This window comes from Suricata suricatta, chromosome 7, assembly GCF_006229205.1.
Source record: "Suricata suricatta isolate VVHF042 chromosome 7, meerkat_22Aug2017_6uvM2_HiC, whole genome shotgun sequence".
NCBI lineage: Eukaryota > Metazoa > Chordata > Mammalia > Carnivora > Herpestidae > Suricata > Suricata suricatta.
Genome location: NC_043706.1, coordinates 38112205 through 38133975, shown reverse-complemented (window position 1 = coordinate 38133975; position 21771 = coordinate 38112205). Strand labels below are relative to the sequence as shown.

At 39.3% G+C, this 21771-nt stretch overlaps 1 protein-coding gene across 8 annotated transcripts in view; it reads right to left on the bottom strand.

Annotated features, from left to right (window-relative positions):
- Nucleotides 1-230: 230 nt before the first annotated feature.
- The window catches only part of NFYA (nuclear transcription factor Y subunit alpha), a 33659-nt gene continuing 12118 nt past the window's right edge, over nt 231-21771 (bottom strand). For 6 of the 8 annotated variants that reach the window (XM_029943978.1, XM_029943981.1, XM_029943980.1 and 3 more), the window contains 7 exons: nt 21270-21416; nt 9571-9702; nt 9287-9392; nt 7780-7946; nt 6607-6780; nt 5720-5821; nt 231-2830 (listed from right to left, as the gene is read on the bottom strand). In XM_029943978.1, coding sequence (XP_029799838.1) covers nt 2777-2830; nt 5720-5821; nt 6607-6780; nt 7780-7946; nt 9287-9392; nt 9571-9702; nt 21270-21416 — 882 coding nt within the window. In that variant the 3' untranslated portion in view covers nt 231-2776. The remainder of the gene's footprint in view (nt 2831-5719; nt 5822-6606; nt 6781-7779; nt 7947-9286; nt 9393-9570; nt 9703-21269; nt 21417-21771) is intronic. The other 2 variants (XM_029943982.1, XM_029943984.1) reach the window with 1 other exon arrangement.

Here is a 21771-nt window from a genome sequence, read left to right as displayed (position 1 = left end):
CTTCCAGTAGTAAAACCATATATATGATTACACAGGTGACAGAAAATCCCTCCTTAGCAGGGTGGAGGGCCAAAAGGGAAGAAAAAGAGATTAAGGGGATACACACAGTTAAGAGGCCTGCGCACAAGAAGTTTGACACTCTGTCCACAGAGCTCCTGTGTGTATCTACAAAGAGCACAATTTCAGCATTATAAACACAACTTAGAACCCAAGAAATGTCAAAATTCAAATCACTTTTTAGTATTTTTACAAATTTATTTTAAAAAATAACAATTGCAATGACATCAATGATTGATCATCTGCACTCCCCCCTACAGCTGGGAGAAAAACCTTTATAGTTGAGTCCCAAAGGAAAATCAAGACATTATTATCAGGCACCCAACAGCCAGAAAAAGCTCTGTTGGTCCAGTGGTAGACACTGACATGTTCAATGTACCAGTGCAATTAAAATATATACATTTACAATTATCTTGCCAAAGAAAAGCACTCGAGAAGTGAAATAACTATGCATTAAACCAATTATTCACTCATCCATTCACTCTTTCTGCATCTATGAAGTCATCACTACAGTTATAAGGACAAGTAAATGAACTTTTAGTAACAAACAAAAAAAAATCCAAACCTCAACCCCCCACTTTGTGGGTTTTATGGTATGCTAAAATGGCCACAATAGAAGGACCATGAGCTATCTGAGCAATGACAAAATGACAACTGAAGCATTTTGTTTTCAAAGAAAGCAAAACTCAAACTCATGGGAAAAAGAATCTGCAACAATGAGGTTGATATTACTATGTACAAACTTACAGACACAAATAAATAGCATTTTAGAAGCGCTGTTGGCTTAGATGGCTGAGGACTTTCTGAACTCTGCATCTTAAAGGCTCCTGAACAAACCAAAGGATAGAAATCCATTATTTTTAGTAAACTAGCATCTGAGAAACTTGGGACTCACTGAATGAAGTCAATGACTGAAACCTAAGTGAAGAGGCAGAAGTTTCTAGTGACCCTACCAAAGGGTGGGCCTCTCCTTCCTGATCTCTGGAAGCCAGGACAGGTGACTTAGATTCAGGGACTAGGGAGAGTCTCTTTCTTTGCATAGCTCTGTACCTTTATTTCTACCATTACAATTATTTCCCCTTGTGATATTTTCTTCACCGGGTTTAACTTCTTTTCCTTTTTAATACAACTTGAATCAAAGAAAGCACCAATCTTTATTGTTGCTATTTAAACCAGACCCAAACGTTCTTCAAAAGGATTCGGTCTTCCTTGTTCCTAGAGAAGGCAACATTTTTCTGAAACCCTATCTTAGTTCCCCAAGGTTCGGCATCTGGAAAAGAAAAGCAATTTCGGAGGCACAGTCCATTTTGGAAACTGTGGCTCAATTCCGGACCCTGAAGGCCATCACTACCACCAGTCTGCGGCTAATCCCCAGAATGTGGATGCAATGTGAACACCTTTCTGCTGGACAAGCCTATGTAGAAAAGGGGATACATGGAAACTGGCACCAAAGAATCTGCTGCGGGGGGAATAAAGAGAATGTTCACTCTCTGGGGCCAGCACAAAACAATGTGCTGCGGGAGTGAAGCCAACATTCACCTTAAACTCAAGCAGATAACCTGGAATACATCCAGGAGAGCATGACTGAACAGTGCATTCCAGACAGGAATTGTCAAAGACCAGTTCTTAGACTTCTCCCTTTCCATGCGTGACAGTAGAAATGTAAGTTATTCTTTTCATAATCCATCGCAGGCACCCATCCTCTGGAGAATCATGCTATGTGACAACACACGGGTATATATACTACCCTTTTTTCTTCTGCTAGACTGAAACACATGTGAACCCTTCAATTCACCAAATGCTGTCACAGAGCCTATGACTGAAAATCTCTGGTTTGGCTCCATGTTTAGGAGTTACTACAAATGTCCTCAGCACTTCAGCACAGAAGCTGTTTTATGGTTTTGTTCTCTACTTAGGAAAGGCAGTTTCAAGGTCCAGTACCCTCTACGTTGTCTTAAAAGTGGTGGAAGCAAGAACTATGGTCCAGATGATCTGTCAACAGACAGACCACAACTTTAAAGTCAAAGTTAAAAAAAAAAAAGAGTCAGCAATTTATAGATTTAGTGCTTGAGTCTTGTTGTTTATCCCCAGAGTTAGCTTTTTCTTGGCTGAAGTCCAAAAATATCAACCTACCATCTGGGTAGAAAGAGATTCCTATTATTACCACAGATAAGATGAATGTATCTCAGAGAATTTATTGTCTTCCTATCAAAAGAGGGAACTTCCTTGCTTGGAAGCCACCTCTGAATACAAAGTGTCCATTCAGTTAGTCAGCCTGAGATGCCCGTCAGAGGGATGGATGCTGCTTCGGTTCCATGGGAAGGCACGGGCTTCGGCTTCCCTGACTGCAGTCCTGGTGGGGAAGGTCCTCCTCCGCTAAGATGGCAGGCTGGCTTCACTAGCTGACATAAGTGCTGTGTGTGCACTTATGTGCACGGGTCCCTTGCATCATCCTAATCCATGAAATGTCAATGTCATCAACAGCCTGAAATAGGCCCTGACTGAAAGGGCGAGACAAAGGCTTGCGACTTCAATTTGCCAGACATCGCTGCAATTATAATACTGAGCCACTTATTAAAAACTAAGTGGTTTCTGTCCTGTAGAAAAGGGCAGAACATAATCGTCAGTGTCCCGTCGGAAGAGGTGATCAATTTCCTGGAACAGTGGGAAACAGTGGCGAGGAACATGACCTTGATCCACTCCCTCACGGGGCCTGGGGTTAGGACACTCGGATGATCTGTGTCATTGCTTCTTCATCTGCTTGGTTTGGATCCTAGAGACAAAGCATAACAGTGATTAAAGTCCTCTGTAAAAGCAACAGGGAACTATGGCTCTCACTCTTCATCATCATGGGAATATATATAACTTTGCTAAGTAAACTAAAGGCCTCTAATGCATCTAAGTCTACACATATAGATTAAAATGCAGCTCCATTAGGAAAGAAGAGAATAAACCGCTGTGTGAAAGGACTGTTGAGTGTGGCCTGGTGACCTACTTCCAAGCTTTCCACAGTTGACAGTGTATCTCTTTCCTAAGAGGTAATCATGTCATGCTGTATCTTTGCGCCTAGATTCTCCGATCACTGTACTTAAAGACTAAGCACTTAGCAGGGCTGAAAAGGACACTGGACTTTATTTATTTTAGCACAATCATTTTGTAGCTAAACCCGAAGCCTGGATGGGTAAGTGACTTGCCTAGAGTGAGAAAGTCTGCAGCCCAGCTAGAACTGATACCCCAATCTCTTGGCTCCCATTTAATCTGAACTAAATTCTGCCTGCCGTCTCCCACTTAAAAGTGTTAAGACAATGATCAGTCCTTGGAAGCTCTCTGCCAAGTCCACAATAACCACCTTCAGTTCCTGCATGCCAAGGCTCTGAAGCTTCAACTGCCATGATCTAAGAATAAGCTGAAAGATTTCTGGAGGTAGTAGGACTGCAGTGGAGTCTGGGACAATGAGTAAGAGCAATAACCAGCATTTACTGAGCCCTCACCATCACTAGGTAAAGTGCTAAGTAGGCGCCCAATGTAGCTGACTGCATGTACTCTCCACAACAGCCCTACGAAGTATCAGCAGCACCTACTTTACAGGTGAAGGAACTAGGACACAAGAGGCTAAGTAACTTGACCAAGGTCCCATCGCTAGTACACAGATCGGGAGAGTTCCTGGCATAATGTCTATAGATGGCACTCTACATCCATACACTGCATGAACTAAAGAAGAATAAGGAGGAGCTCTCAGACTGCAGGTAGGAACTAACAGCACTGAAGGAGAAGTCTGTGCTCATGTGTGGAAATACTGAGGACTCCTAGTCTGACACTGAAAGGGGTGATGAGACCAAGTTGCTTGGAAGAAATACAGAAATGGTTGGGGATCTGATGCAGTTAAGAAATGACAGCCAGCATGCATCCTTGAGCAGAGGACTGAGATGATTAAAAAGCACTACTTTAGAAAGACTGTTTTGGTAATGCTGCAGGCAGGATGTAATGGTCACACAGAATAAAAGTATCTGGAAATGGGGGTGGGGGGGGCAATCCTTTAATTCAACCAACATTTATTAAGCGTTTGTTCTGAACTGGGCATTATGCTAAGTCCAGTCAATACAATGGAGGACAAACCTCACCTCAACTCTACACAACTTATAGTCTAGTGAAGGAGACAATTACACCAATAGAACAATTTGATTATTATGATGCTCAAAAGAGAAGGAAAATGTGAAAAAATAATGGGGTAGAAGAAACCTAGCCTGGATCCAGTCTCAGATTTAAACCAAGACCTAAAAGGTAAGAAAGAAGTCGGAAGTGAAGGGGCGCCTGGGTGGCTCACTAGGTTAAGCAGCTGACTCTTGGTTTGGGCTCAGGTCATGATCTCATGGTTTGTGAGTCTGAGCCCTGCACTGGACTCTGTGCTGATGACATGGAGCCTGTTTGGGATTCTGTCTCCTCTTCTCTTTGCCCCTCCCCTGCTTGCTCTCTACTATCCCCTCTGAAAAATAAACAAACAAACATTAAAAACAAAACAAAACAAAAAGATGGGACTGAAAAGCTTTACAGATTAGCTATTTTCAAGACAAAGGTCCTATGGCTGGAGACAGACCAATGAACTCTGTAGCAAGAGCATAAAAATCAAGAGCAGAAGGAATGAAGCTGGAGGTAGGGAGGAGCTGGCTCACACAGGCGCCTTTTTGGCCGTGGTAAGCACTTTGGATTTTAGTCTAAGGGCAAAGGGGAAATGGCAGAGGGTAGAAGGGGTTTAAGCAGGGCTGTGCTGGGAGATGACACCCATTTTAAGAAGACCACATGAAGATGTAAAGAATGGACTAGTGGGGCACAAGGTTGGAAGAAGGAAGGAGACCAGCAGGCAGCTGTTACATTGACTGAAGCAAAAGAAGAGAGGGTTTCTCAAAACTGACAGCAATTGGAAGGGGAAAAAAGTTAATTGATTCAGTAATATTTTAGAGGTAAAACCAAGAGGACTTTTTAAAGAATTGGACAATTCAAGCTTTAGCAACTAGGTGGATGGACATGTGACTTACTGAGATGAGTAATTGCTTTAGGAATAAAAATCAAAAGAAAAATTGAGAGTTTGATTTATATATACTGATTCAGAAATGCCGATGAGATACAATCCGTGGAATCAGATATGATACAGCAGTTACAAATTAAGTTCTGGAATTATATTGCCTTTGAATTTCAGGTGCACCATTTTATTAAGTATTTTACCTTGGGCAAACCACTTAACGTCTCTAAACCTCAGATTCAGCTGTAAAACGGAAATAAGAATTCTCACCTCATGGGGCTTGAGGTTGCTCTAAAGACTGAATGAAATTAAAAAATGCTTAATGTAATGCTGGCACATGGTGGTTAAGTGTTAGCTGCTGGTGGTTGTGCTACTACACAGAGAGACAATGAAACTCATTCTTTTAAAACCAAGGAAAATGAGAATTGCAAGAAGGAATTAATACTAATAATCCACAAAGATCAGGAGGAAAAAGGCTATTGGGTTAAACACTGTTAGTGCTCTAAGGCAAAAGAGAATCTAAGACCCGCATTGTAGAACATAGAATTTAGTCTCTGGTGTGAAAGAGACAAGAGAACACCGTGAATGGTCCTCCAGAGAGAATCCAAGGTAAAAAGAGAGGAATTAAATGTATAACCTACTTACCTGCATATGGGGACTATCCTTTTCCTTTGGAGAGAAAAACCGCCCACCTTCACCCCGCTTCCGAGCCATGGCGTGACGGTGCCGAGACTCATGCAGGTATTTCTAAAACGAGAGAAATAAAGGGACTAGTTGGAAGGAGCGCAGTTACCTACTGCACAAATTCTATCCCCCAAAGTTCAGGACATCTGTCATCAGAGTCATCAGGGGCAATTTTGGCCTTCAATTATGAAGGAAGCTTTGTAGGAAACACTAGGCAGCAGCTCACTATAGACAAACTATCATAAAAATGTGAATGCTGCATGGATGATAAATAAAGACGATTCCCCAAAGGTGTAGCAACGATCACTACCTACACCTCCCCGTACACGCTTCAATAACAGACCAAATGGCTGCTCAGTAGAAAGACTGCATTTCCTGACCTTATTTGCAGTTAAGTGTGGCCACGTAATTACATTTTGGCTAATGAGATGTATGGAACTTCTTCAAAATTTCCTTTAAAAAGAGTGCCTTTCCACAGGACTCCTGGATGACTCAGTTGGTTGAGTGCCGGACTCTGTTTCAGCTCAAGTTATGGTCTCATGGTTATGGGATTGAACCCCGTGTCAGGTTCCGCACTGGGCATGGAGCCTGCTTAAAATCCCCCCTCTCCTTCTCTCTCTCAAAATAAATAAACTTAAAAAAAAAAAAAAAAAAAGAGTACTTTTCTTGTTCCTTTTGTTCTTAGGCTGGAGCCAAAGCAGCCACGGGCATTACACAAATGCTAACTTTTACAAAAGATCACAGCTATTTACTTTTAATTGTTTGGAAAGTACTCAAGGAAACAAACCATATGAAAGGTAATTTCAAAAGGAAAACCCTGCCCTTTCTCCTTCTTCTTCCATACGCACCCTTCTTTCCTTTGGGATTTTCCCCTCGGCCTCTAGTTTAGCCCGGGCTTGCCTCCTCTTCAGTATACGGTGGTACTGCTTGGCATTCACATAGAGAGGCTCTTCTTCCAGCATCTCTGCCCCAGGGAGAGGGATTCTTTGGATAGCAGGCACAGAGCCTGCACCAGGCACCATCTGTGTGAAGAGACAACCACAGCTTATTAAAGAGTGGCATGTAGTATGGACACAAGAAACTGTTTCTTGGTCCCTGTTAAATTTTTTCGAAATGCTATGAAGAGTAGCTTTTATACTACACTTATATGCAGATATTCCTGGAGAACATTTACACGAAAAGGTCTGCATTTTAAACAAACATTCCAGATGATTCTGTCATAGGGAGCCCAGGAGCCACACCGACAAGGACATGACCAAGTCCCAATTCTTGTCTGCCCATGGCTCCATTTTCTAGAAATGTCTGCTGCCATCTAATGGTCAGGGACAGTAATCACAGAGAATGAAAGTACAAAGGTAGGCAGGCAGGGAGAGATTGGCCAAGCCCTACCAACTACCAAATGCCTACAGCTACAGAAATAATTTAATTAACAGCTTAACTTAATACGGATGGATGTGTTGTTTCTTCTGGTAGCTTCCTCCACCTCTCTGCAGGCTTCTACTACTCGTTCTTAATTTACCCATTTTAGGTTCCATTTACTGACATCCTATTAGGACAGGAGGAATTAGGCTTCCCTCACACCACTGCTCATCTCTCCTTCCCTATCTTTATCAAGCATTTGTAGCACACATTTCTTGGTTTCTTTACTGATTACAATCTAACTGAGTTTACTTCTTATTTCCCTCACTGGGGGCAATGTATTCTCCACTTCCCAAAGGTCAGTAGCCTATGCCTTCATTATTTGAATTCTGAAGATTACACAAAAGCAGTATTTCTGTTTATCCTCTGCTGTGTCTCAAGCACCTAGAATAGTCCCCCCAGCACATAGTGGGTGCTCAAAATGAATTATAGTCATTGTAATGTTTTTGAAAAAGTACCTTAAGGATCAATTCAATCCTAAGCAGTCAGCATCATCAACAAGCGTTATGAGAGACATAAGAGTGCAGGTTCAAAAAAAATTTCAACGACAGAGATATGGAAAGATAAATGATGGAAGAACAGTGAAGAATCGGTTTTCTTACCATGACCATCCCTCCTGAATTGACCACATTGCCTGCCACTGGTAGTGTCACAGTGACAGTCCCCTGTCCACTGCTGGTGGTGTTGGTGTTGGCTCCTGTCTGGACAATCTGTGCTCCTGCCAAACTGGCTGCTGGGATGGTGATCATGCCTGAAACAGGGACTGTGACTTTAAGAAAATAAAACACAAAACAAAAAACAAAAAACAGGTACACAGAAAGAAGGGAACACAGTTAGTCCCTCTTCTACCTGGCACACACTTACTTCCCCTGGAAAAATGTACTAAACAGCGAAGGGGACGAGCGGCACTCTCCCACACTCTGCCTGGTTTGCTGCATGGAATCCCAAGTAATCATGTGCCTTGATATTCTACTAACTGCCTGGGTTCTAGTTCTGATAAAATGATCCTCGAAGTGGATACCTCCCTGGGTATTCCAGTAATGGTTTTCAATAGATAGTGAGAAAGTTTGGAGGCCTCCTCTTCTGCGAGGTGGTCTGACTTGTGCTACAGTCTCTATTTTTGTATATATGAATGATCTGCCTCAGGATGGAGGTTTTATAAATCTGTAATTTGTTCATCCTAAACTGACAATGGCTCAACCTGCTGCAGAATTAAAACTTAAAAATTAAACCAAGCACACCATGCTCCCACACTATCACTAGCACCACTTAAGGATTTGGCTCACCATTTTCTGTTTGAGCTCCAGCCTGGGCTCAATGCAATGTGGCCTTCTCCAGAGTCACAGGAGAGCACGCTTGCTTCCTGCACTCACTGGATGTTGTATACTGCTAAATTTTCACTACAAGTCAAACGTTTAGTGCTAGACTCTGAGACATCCCTTCCAGATTTAATGAGCTTCCCAAAGCTCTCAAGCTGTCTGAGCCATCTCCTCTTCTCTGAAGTCCAATCTGCTCCCAAGCCAAACAAGTGACATGGCTCCTGTATTTATGCATTATCTAGTCCTAGAACATACCTCCATAAAGGCTCTGCACTGCATTTATTTGGTCACATGTATGTTTCCCTTAATAAATTTAGAGGCTTTTGGGAAGAAAATTTCTTTCTTAGTAAAGTAGCATAGTAGGCATGTAAGTCTTTTGGGCAAAAACTAATAATAAAGTAGCCCAGAGAGAAAAGAAATAAAACCACAAGTAGCAAAAACACTAAATACCAACTTGACCTCTGATCTATTTCTTCCACCACCAACTGTGAAACTCCCTATTTCCAATCTTCCATTTAGAAACATTTTTTTCCCCCAGAAAGGATCAAAAGCTTGTATAATCCCCAGGACCAGTCTTTTTAACAACCACTATAGAACTCCTACAAATGTTACCAGTGCTGGTCACATATTAATGAGAAGAAAAACAACCACCAGTGGAGATTTAGAAAAAATTTTTGTTGTTCAAAAATACATTGGGTAGAGGACACCACAAAATTTCTGAAGTAGTCATTTGCTCCAAGGATGGAAAGATATGCTGTCCCAAGCACTCCAGAATGCACAGGCCACTTACCTTGCTGCAGAATGGTGCCGTCTGCATTAACTGGCTGATAGACGATGGTCTGGCCTTCAGCAGTTTGAGCCACTTGCTGTCCCTGGACAGCAATCTGCTGCTGGGTCTGAAGGAAATAAATCAGGACAATTTAACAAAAGGACCCCTACTTTTTAAAAAAAGAAAATACAACATTTGTGTTGGTCTCCTTCCCCATTTTTACTGACTCCCTGTCAACTATTTGGCTCAGCTGTCTGACCCTTCCAAATCAACTGTGCTCTTGCACAGACAGAGAATGGAATTACCTGGGTCTGGCCAGCAGTGACTGCAGTCTGGGGCTGCTGGATGATGATCTGCTGGGTCTGGCCCTGCTGGCCCTGCACCTGCACAGCCTGCCCACCCTGGATCTGGATCTGTCCAGGCGGGACCAACTGTATCTGTGCAAGAGAACACAAAGAAAGGTTAGGACCCCGCTGGCACGAGTCTCCTTTCGTCCTGGAGTATTAGTTCTCCGAATTCCTCTAGAAAGCAAGAAAGGATCAAAAGAAGATAAAAGAGTCTTGTTCTGCTCTCTGTTCTAAATTAGACGTAAGTTGTTTGCCATTTATGAAACAATGGGGGAATTTTGGCTGCTGCCTAGATACGGGATTGTTTTTAAGGAGTCAAAGTCAGTTTTAAGAAAGATGATATAGAGCCACGTTGGCATGGTTATACGTAGCATTAAAGCATGTTCATTTAAAAACATATCCAGAAGTATGTTTTATAGATGAGAAATAATATTATGTAAACCCAAAACAATCCTTGAGGGAGCTAGGGAATACAGATGCAACCAGAAGACTGATTATGTGCTGATGACTGTTGAAGCTGCAAGATAGGGATTCAGCACACGGTTCTCTTCAGTTTTGTCTGTTCAATGTCTTCTATAATAAAATGTTAAAAAAAAATCAAGTTATTCCCAATTTTTCCAAGTGGGAGCCTATGAATATGTATATACAAAAGCTTTAAACAGAGAAAAATCAAGACTATCATCTTAGAAATCCATGCAGTCACCACTCAGATTTAACAAGTTGCTTCATTTAACATTCCCTTCCCATCTAGAAGTTATTCACTGCATTAAAATGTGATCATCCTTACAGAACATTTTACACATGTATATTCATAAAAACATATGGTCCTCTTCTCTGTTTGTAAGTTTCACATAAATAGTAACATATTTTATCTTCCTACATTTTGCTTTGATCAGTCATCATTTTCAAAATTTAGCCAGTTAACTGGTTCACTCAGTTTTAAAAGTATTTATTTATTTTTAAGGAATCTCTACACCCAACATGGGGCTTGAACTCACGACCCTGACCTGATATCAAGGGTCACATGCTCTTCCGACTAAGCCAGCCAGGTGCCCCAGAACTAGTTTACTCATTTTACTTGTCAAGTATCACATTAAATAATTATATGGTGATTTATTCACACATTCCCCTTAATTTGGGATTTTCTCCAACAATTTTATTTTTATAAATTTTATTTTACCAAAAAAAAAAGAATGCATATCCGTATGTAAATATTATGAGTTTCTGAGTATTTAAAAAAGTAGGATTCCAGTGTTGAAGGAGATAGGAATCTAGTAGGCAGCCTCTAAAATGGTTTCCAGCTGCCTTCTGGTAATCACTCTTTTATGTGATCTTCCCCGAGTGTGCTGGACCCAGTGCGTCACTTCTAACAAACAGAACATGGCAAAAGTAGTGGGACATCACTTTCCAGATAAGGTTACAAAGATGGTGACTTCCATCTTGCTGGCTGTTTCCCGCTCTCCCTCACTCCTTCGGAGGGATGACAGCTGCTGTGTCATATGCTGCCCCCCTATGGAGAGGCTCATATGATAGGAACCGGTGTTTCTGGTCAAAGTTGGGAAGGACCTGATGCCTACAAAGAGCCATGTAAGTGGACCTTTAAAGTGGATTCTTCCTGGTTGAGTCTCACTTTGACTGCAGCCCACAGTGTGTGGAGAGGACAGAGTCAGAGGACCCAGACAAGCTGTGCCAGAATTCCTGACCCATAAAAACTGTGATAGTAATTTGTTGTTTTAAATCACTAACATGTAGAATGATTTATCTGCAGCAAAAGATAATACAAGTGTCCGATTATATGCCTCCTACATCTATTTTCCAACACCTTCACTAATACCTGGTACTATTTAATGTTTGCTAATTTTGATTTAATTTGCATTTATAATTTGATTCCTGGGTTTGGATAGCAAAACCCCAGCTAACAATTATGGGTAGAGAGGGAACCTGTGCTTTTCAAATCTGTCTTCTTTCATTTCTCTTTTTAATGGCTATGGCTAACTTTCTATTATTAGGAGTGTCATCATAAATATAACAAGAAATTTGGAAAATATTTGTTTTTTATAATAAAAAAAACCAGTAACATTTTAACTATCGGGTGGACCTAATCCTGTTTTCATGTAACAGCAACAGTACACATTTCTTTAAGAACAAAAGAGAATACATCTAGGAAGACCCCACAGCTCAAAATTTCTAGTATTTTATATACAAGTTCACACCTAAGCAACAGCGAAGGGTATAGAGCAAAAGTTTCCCTCATCTCCCTTTTTCATTAGTTCATTCATTCGTTCAATCAACAGACATTTTTGATCTGGGTGTTATTTCAAGAGACTAGGGATTTTCCCCCTTCATTCTGTTACTGTAGTATATTACATTGATCAATTTTCTATGTTGAAGCACTTTTCCCTCTAGGAATCAATCCCATTTGGTCATGGTGTGGAACTTTTAATATGCTCTGGATTTGGTTTGCTAGTATTATGAGAGGATTTTTGATCCATGTTCATAATTAATTTTGGTCTGTAACTTTTTTTTTGGTAATGTCTTTGTTTGGTTTTAGAACCAGAATAATGCTGGCCTCATAGAATGAATTACAAGTGCTCTTTTCTAATTTTAGGGAAAAAATTGAGAAATGGTATTAGTTTGTCAGATTTTTGGTAAAATATGCCAGGGTAGCCATGAATGGTTTTATTTGTTGGGAGTTTTTTATTATTGATTCAAGCTTCTTAGTAATGATAGCTCTATATAGATTTTGGTTTCTTATCACATACTAATTGTGGGTCTATTCAGATTTTTTTCAGACTTCCTATTTCTTTGTAATTGAGTCTTGGTAGAGGAGGTTTTATTTCTAGGAATTTATTCTTTTAGGTTATTCAATCTGCTGCATTTAGCTGCTCATAATACTTTTCCCCCCAAGATTTTATTTAAATCCTAGTTAAATATATGGTAAAACTGGTTTCACCTGTAGAATTTAGGGTCTTCTCATTTACATTTAACACTGAGCACTCATCCCCAGTGCCCTCCCTTAATCGCCATCACCCATTTAGCCCATCCCCCACTCACTTCCATCAACCCTGCTGTCTCTCTCTCTCTCTCTGTTCTCTATAATTAAGAGTCTCTTATGGTTTGCTTCCTTTATTTCTTTTCTCTAAGTTCATGTTTTCTTAAATTCCACATGAATGAAATCATATAGTATTTATACTCTATATCCATCTACATCATTGCAAATGCAAGATTTCATTCTTTTTTAAAAAAGTTTATTTTGAGGAGTGGGGGAGGGGAGAGAAAGGAAGGGGGGAGGGGAGGGAGAGAGAGTCTCTCAGTCCATCTCACGCAGGCTCTGTGCTAACAGCAGGGCTCAATCCCATGAACTCTGAGATCATGACATGAGCTGAAACCAAGAGTTGGGTTCAACTGAGGCACCCAGGCACCCCAAGATTTCATTCTTTTTGATGGTTGAGCAACATTCCATTGTGTATATATACCACATCTCCATTCATCAGTTGATGGGACATTTGGGCTCTTTCCATAGTTTGGCTATTGCTGATAACACTGCTGTAAACATCGGGGTGCATGTGCCCTTCAAATCTGTATTTTTATCCTCTGGGTATATAACTAGTAGTACTATTTTTAACTTTCTGAGGAGCCTCTGTACCGTTTTCTAGAGTAGCTGCACTAGTTTGCATGCATTCCCACCAACAGTGCAAGGGGGTTACTTTTTCTCCACATCCCTGCCAGCATCTGTTGTTTCTTGTGTTTTTAGCCATTCTGACAGGTTCTCATTGTAGTTTTGATTTGCATTTCCCTGACGATGAGTGATGTTGAGCATCTTTTTATGTGTCTCTTTGCCATTTGGATGTCTTCTTTGGAAAAGTATCTATTCATGTCTTCAGCCTATTTCTTAACTGCTTTTCTATTTTTGGGGTGTTAAGTTTAACTTCTTTATAGATTTTGGATACTAACACTTTATCAGACATGTCATTTGCAAATATCTCCTCCCATTCTGCTGGTTGCCTTTCAGTTTTGTTGATGGTTTCCTTAGAAACTACTTTTTATCTTCATGAAGTTCAGACAGTTCATTTTTGCTTTTGTTTCCCTTCACTCCAGAGGCTTGTCTAGAAGAAGTAGCTGCTCTGGCTGAGGTTGAAGGGATTGCTGCCTGTATCTCCTGTAGGATTTTGATGGTTTTCTTACATTTAGATCTTTCATCCATTTTTAATTTGTTTTTGTCTATCATATTAGAAAGTGGTTCAGTTTCATTCTTCTCAATGTTGCTGTCCAGTTTTTCTAATACCATCTTTTTTCCATTGGACAGGTTCCCTGCTTTGTCGAAGATGGCAGTTGATCATATAGTTGTGGGCCCATTTCTGGGTTTTCTTTCCTGGTCTGTTGATCTGTGTCTGTTTTTGTGCCAGTACCATACTGTCTTGATGATTACAGCTTTGTAATACAGCTTAAAAGTCTGGAATTGTGATGTCTTCAGCTTTGCTTTTCTTTTTCAAAATTGCTTTGGCTATTAGGTTTTTTGTTTGGGGCTTTTGTGTGTGTGTGTGGTTCCATACAAATTTCAGGATTGTTTCCTCTAGCTCTGTGAAAAACGCTGGTGGCATTTTCATAGGGATTATATTACATGTGTATATTGTTTTAGGTAGTATAAAAATTTTAATAATGTTTGTTCTTCCAATCCACAAGCATGGAATGTTTTTCCATTTCTTTGTGTTCTATTCAATTTCTTTCATAAGTGTTCTATAGTTTTCAGAGTACAGGTCATTTACCTCTTTGGTTAGGTTTATTGGTAGGTGTCTTATGGTTTCTGGGCAATTGTAAATGTAGTTAATTTCTTTGCTGAATTCACGTATTAGTTCCAGCATTTTTTTGGTGGAGTCTTTGGGTTTTCTACATGCTGTCTATAAATAAAGTTGGACTCCTCCTTGCTGATTTGAATGCCTCTTATTTCTTTTTGTTGTCTAATGGCTGAGGCTAGGATTTCCAGTAATGCTAAATAACAATGTGAGAGTGGATATCCCTGCCTTGCTCTTAACCATAGAGGAAAAGCCCTCAATTTTTCCATATTGAGGATATTGGGTCTTTTGTATATGGCTTTTATGATGTTGAGGTATGTTCCTTCTATTCCTACTTTGTTGAGGGTTTTTATCAGAGTGGATGCTGTATATTGTCAAATGCTTTTTTGCATCTACCAAAAGGATCATATGGTTCTTATCCTTTATTAATGTGGTTTATCACATTGATTTGTGAATATTGAACCACCCCAGCAGCACATGAATAAATCACACTTGATTGTGGTGAATAATTCTTTTAATGTACTATTGGATTCAATTTGCTAGTATCTTGGTTGAGAATTTTTGCATTAGTGTTCATCAGGGATATTGACCGGCAATTCTCCTTTTTAATGGGGTCTTTGTCTGGTTTTGAAATCAAGGTAATACTGGCCTTGTAGGAGTTTGGAAGTTTTCCTTCCATTTCTGTTTTTTTGGTACAGTTTGAGAAGAATGGGTATGGACTCTTTAAATATCTAGTAGAATTCCCCTAGGAAGCCACCTGACCCTGGAATTTGGTTTGTTATGTGATTTCTGACTACCGATTCAATTTCTTTGCTGGTTGTGGGTCTGTTCAAAATTTCTATTTCTTGTTTGAGTTTTGGTAGTTGTTATGTTTCCAGGAATATCCATTTCTTCCAGTTTACCCAGTTTGTTGGCATAATTTTTCATGTGTAGTTATATTCTTTCGACTTTTTATATTTCTGTGGTATTGGCTATGATCTCTCCTCTTTCCTTCATGATTTTATATGGGGCCTTTGTCTTTTCTTTTTGAGAAGTCTGGCAGGGGTTTATCAATTTCATTAATTGTTTCAAAGGCCCAGTTCTTAGTTTCATTAATCTGTTCTACTGGGTTTTTTGTTTCTATAGCATTTACTTCTGCTCTAATTTTTATTATTTCCCTTCTTTTCCTGGCGTTAAAAGGCTTTATTTGCTGTTCCTTTTCTAGCTCCTTTAGGTGTAAAGTTAGGTTGTACATTTGAGACTTTTTTTTACTTCTGGAGGCAAGCCTGTATTGCTATACACTTCCCTGTTATGACTGCCTTTGCTGCATCCCAAAGGTTCTCGACTGTTGTACTTTCATTTCCATGTGTTTCCATGTATTTTTTTTTCTTCCTTAATTTCCTGGTTAATCCATTTATTCTTTAGTAGCATGTTTTTAACCTCTAAGTATTTGTGGTCTTTCCAATTTTTTTGTGGTTGACTTTCAAGTTCCATAGTGTTGTAGTCTGAAAATTTGCATGGTATGATTTTATCCTTTTGTACTTCTTGAGGTCTGATTTGTGACCCAGTATGTGATCTATTCTGGAGAACATTCTGAGTGCACTGGAAAAGAATGTGTTCTGCTGCTTTAGGATGAAATGTTGTGTATGTATCTGTTAAGTCCATCCGGTCCAGTGTGTCATTCAAAGCCATTGTTTCCTTGTTGATTTTCTTAGATGATCTGTCCATTGCTATAAAGGGAGGTGTTAAAGTCCCCTACTATTATCATGTTATTATCAGTGAGTTTCTTTGTTAATTGATATATATATATATATATATATATATGGGTGCTCCCAATTTTTATCTCAGGTGTGTAGTTGGATTTCAAAACTCCAAATCTTAGGGACACAGGGCAGACCCATGCTGATCCTCTGAGGGAGGGTCTCACTGCACTGTGGCTGGTGACAGTTTGTCCTACTCGCAGAACTGCACGATGCTAGGAGTTTATCATAAAGCACAGCCAAAAGCTGGCTTCCAGATTAGATGCCTTCAGCAGGTGCCCCTGTTGCTATGTTGGTTAACGCAGCCACTCAATGGCATCCACCTTCTCTTCTGTCCCAGGAAGCAGTGCCTCCTCTCCCAAATGCACTCCAAGAAGGGGAACTGCTGCTCCCTGTGTAGCCCAACGGATCCTCAGAGCACGCTGTCTGCTCATAGGCCTTTGCCCTCCTTCTCCACAGGAGTACCGCTAAGCCTGCCAGGCAGAATTCTAACAATGGTGTGGACTTCCAAAACTTTAGACTTCTAGTGCCACTGCTTGCAAAAATTTGCAATAACCAGCCCTTCCCCTTTCCCTAGTCAATGGTTTTAGGAAAGAACTTTTCTCATGCAATCCCCTGCATACTGCTCACTCGCTCTCTCTCTCTCTCCATGTTCAGGGCTCCTTCCCCTCTACAGCACCCACAATTCTTTTCTCCTCCAAATCAACTCTCTGATGCTCCTACCTTCCATTATGCGGCCATTTTTCTCCCTCTAAATGTGCAGTTCTTTCAGGCCTCAGATATATTTAAGTGTTCAGAATGGATTGATATTTATCTGGCTGTGTATAAGGGATGATGCAAGCATACGGTCCCCCTACTACTCTGCCATGATCTCGCTCATAATACTCCTATGATCTTTTCATTTCTGTAGAATTGGTAGTAACATCCTCACTTTCATTTCTTTATATATATATATATATATATATATATATATATATATATATATTTTTTTTTTTTTTTTTTTAAAGTTCACTTACTTATTTTGAGAGAGAGAAAGCACAAGCTAGGGAGGAGGTGCATAGAGAAGGAGAGACAGAATCCCAAGCAGGCTCCATGCAGATAGCACAGAGCCTGATGCAGGGCTTGAACTCACATACTGTGATATCATGACCTGAGCCAAGATCAAGAGCTGGATGCTTAACTGACTGAGCCACCCAGTGGCTTTCATTTCTGATTTTAGTTATTTGAGATTTTTCTTTTTTAGTCTATCTAGCTAAAGATTTGTCAATTTTATTGATTATTTTTGAAGAAGCAACTTTTGGTCTCATTTGTTTTCTCTACTGTTTTCTTATTATTTCATTTATCTCTGCTTTCTTTTGGCCAGCTCTGGGTTTAATTCATTCTTTTTCTCATTCCTGAATTCATAAGGCGAGATTGTAGATTGTCAGTCAGTCTTTCTTATTTTTTTAATGTAAGCATCTAGAGCCATAAATTCCCCCCTAACACGGTTTTTGCTATGTCCTGTGAGTTTCTGGTATGCTGTGTCTTTGTTTTCATTCATCTGTATTTTCTAATTTCTCATGTAACTTCTCCTTTGATCCATTTATTACTTAAGAGTGCACTATTAAGAGTTCCATGAATTTGTGAAGTTTGCACTTTTATTTCTGTTGTTGATTTCTAACTTTATCCCATTGTGGTCAGAGAAGATACTTTATATGCAGTCTACCTAAGACTTAATTTGTGACCTGACATATGGTCTCTCCTGGAAGGTGTCCCATATGCACTTGAGGATAATGTTTATGCTATTGTTGATTATTCTATGTATGCTTGTCTTATCTAGTTGGTCTGTTGTTTTGCGTACTCTATTTCCTTACTTATCTTCTGCCTGGTTGTTCTGCCTATTGTTAAGAGGAGGGTACTGACATCTCCAACTATTGTTATAGAGTTGTCTACTTCTCTCCTCAATTCTGTCAGTTTCTGCTCCATGTATCTTGCTGGTCTCTGTACTTTTGTGATCAGAAACAGCAATTGATGTTCTCTGATTTTAGAGAACAAGGTCCATTCTGCTCACTCTAGCTCCTTTAAGCTGCACATAAGCTCCTCTAAGACATGTGTTCAGTTGCCTGCTAGGGTACTGGGTAGCTGGCACTGTGCTAAAAGCAGATACTTATTGAAATTAACTTCAATATAAGTCTATGCCTTGCCCTGGAAGTAAAAAAGTTGTCAGTAAAATCCAGAGTGTCAAAATAGTTTATGTCAGACAGTTTTTGAGAGTACAGTTGTCGTGTAGGTGGGGAGATAGATTCCTGGTATGTCCTGCTCTGCCATCTTCCCAGAATCCCCTACCTAGGTCCTCTTAACTACTTTTGCCAAATACTCAGCTCATAATTGGCACTTAGAAAGTAGTAGCAAATAAGTAAGTGAATAATTTAATTATCTGAATCTACTTCCTACCTGAGTTTCAAATAGGAAGGAATACCTGTTTCAGTCATTAGGTTTCCTTCTCCATCTATTCATATTCTATGCCCATTTTTCTACTTGACTATCATTTTCATATCAATACATAAACATTCTTTATGTATGTTGGATACAAACCCAACTATATGTTACTATCTTCCACACACCTGCACCCTTTTGCTTTCATTTACATTTAGATGTATATAAATTTAAGTAGGCAAATCAATTTGGTTTTTATGTCTCTAAAAAATTACTTCTCTCCCTCCACAATATAAAGAAAATTCCCCAGTGAATAAAGTCTAAAAGTTTCCAAGTATGCTACTTTACATTTAGATCTGTAAATCTACCAAGTATATATAGTATGAAGTAGAAATCGATTTTCTTTTTCTATGTCATTTTTAAACCACTTCTTCACTGATATTTTATACTATTATTGTTATATATCAACTTCCAATATTCTTGCCTCCCCCCCCCACTTTGGTTCCATGGTCTTTATCAAGCCAGGGATCTTAACCCAAAATTATATGCAAACTTAGCATGTATCTGGACATTTGGACCTTTTCTACGAGAATATAGACGTCACTAAAATTTTATAATAGAGCATATAATCCAAAAAAGGTTTGAAAAAACAACAAAACAAACAAAAAAACAAAAACAAAAAAAGGCTAAGAAATACTCCTCTATAGAATCGTACCTAGAGCTTTATATAGGTTAACAGAAAAGAATTTCTCGAGGATGGTGTGATTATAGTCCTACTTCGGAGGGAAGGGAATGAGATAAATAACCTCTCAAAGTCTCTTATAGACCAAAAAAGCTCCCATAAAATCACAGAATTTAGAGCTGGAATGAACCCTAAGAATCACCGGATAGAAACTGCATTTCTGGATGAGAACATGGAGAATCAAATGACGTAGGCAAGACCAGAAATCCTGTTTAATGGCAGACCTGGGAATGAAAGTCAGGCCACTGTACTCATAGCACGCTCTTCCTGGTGTTTGATCACAGCTTCTATTTGACAGTGGGGAGGAAGGCGTGGCAAGGGGGGCTGAAAGAGGAGGCAATGAGAGGAGGACAGAAATGAAATAGCAGTATGAAACTGCGGCGAGCACACTCACAAAATATATTTAAAGCCTCATACATTTATGCATGGAGCAATGTGAAAACTATTTTTAATCCCAACTACAACTCTATCTTGGCAAAATATGCCAATGGCCTTAAAAATGGTCTTACCCTTTGCTCAAGCAATCCCCCCACTCCAAAGAAATTACCTTAAGAATTCAACTGAAAAATAAAGGAATCGCACTCAAATACATTTAAGGTTAACTTTACCTATAAAAGCAAAAAGCCAAAAACAAACAAACAAATTCTTTGAATACACTTTGTAAATTCTGATTCATCAAATTGATCAATCATTATGAAGGGATTAAAAGCGATAAAAACTAAATTATTAACGTGATCATTTTAACTTAAAATGAAACACAGATAAACAAACCTACTACATACCCGCAGGCATTTGGCTATTCATTACCAGAATCACATTATTTCTCGGCAAATTATTTTTTACTAAAAATACTTCAATATTGAGTACCTCCCCAGCTAACAGTTCGTCCTTTTTAATAAGGACAAAATATCCTATATGGAGTATGATGGATTCAGCCATTTCTTTGGCCTTATTGATGAAACAGGCATTCAGGACATTTTTTTTTTTTTTTTTTTGCTAGTACAGTGTTGCAATAAATGTCTTTGTACATTTTCCATTCCTCCCCTCCCCCCATGGGTCCTTTTCTTATTACACAAAGATTCTCAGAAGTGGGGCAGAAAGAGCAAAGGTTTATATTTATGAATTTAATAGCGAGATGCCTTCAGAATTTTAAATTACCAATAACAAGGAGTGTTTCCTTTTCTCTACATACATTCTAGCATTGGATATAAACTCTTTTTTACCTGCTTGATAAAAATTCCTCTAGTTTTAAAAAATTTGATGCCACAGAGCTGCATGTCTTGTTTACCCTTGTTTTTAGAATCAGTCTTTCCAATAGCTTTACCTAACTACTTTACTGATCTGTTTAAAGAATCCGCTTTTATTTACCCTTCCTACATTTTTGGTAGTTTTTAAAAAATTTTAACCTACTTTTTTGCTCATGTTATTCTTTTCCTAGCTTTATGAAAAAAATCCAGTTTTCAGTTCTTTTAAACTAAAAGTACTTAATGGTTATAAATTTTGCTCTAAATATAGCTTTAGGTGTGTGCAATGGGTTTGGACTGAAATTCTTTTTTATCACCTGCCAGATAATTCAAACTATAAAGTACTTGGAAAGAAATGAAAAGGATGACATTCCTGACCAAAAACAACAATTTCCAAAGCACACTATAAATTCCCTCCCTCGGTTCCCAGAAGCTCCAACAAAGATCAAACCAATGCATTAACCTAGTCTATTAACCTAGACTCTCATCTTTTCGTATTCTTTACACAGACCCAAGTTCATGCCTAATATGTTGCCCTACTCAAAAATGCCCAATTTCTATACAGCTCTGTTTTATATCAAGGATACCACAAAAGTAGAAAACTGATTAACTATGAATATAGGCTGGGAAACAAATGTAAAATCAATTGTCTAACAGTTTCTAACAACCTCGTCTTTAAGACTCTATTCTGATATTCTGTCTGAACATTTTTTGCATCACTCACCTGCTGCAAACCCTGTGTCCCAGACACAGGTACTTGCATGATGGTTTGACCTTGTCCACCAGGGACAGCTTGGACCATGATAGGCTGGCCAGTTGATGTGATTAACTGGCCTCCACTGACCTGTACCATTAATGGCTGCCCCTGGACCTAGAATGAAATAAAATAAGAACAATGAAATAACAAAATGGTTTTCACCAAAAGATAGTCACTGGAATTATTCTGCGGCCTTGGTGGAGGGGGAAAAGGCAGGAGAGACACTTAGGAATTAAGTCTCAAGTCCTTGTCCTCAAGTTATCCTCTTTAAAAATACTCTATCTTTGACTAAACGCCAAGTTGGATACTGTAAGGTCAGATATAATTAAGTATATTCAGGGTCTTTAAAGTCTCAACAGATATAAGACATTTATCAGCAAATATAGGCTAAATCCCTGAGGAATACAGACTATGTGCGTTTAGAGACCCAATATTCAGGAACAGTTTCTAAGGAAGGCTGGAGAGGAAG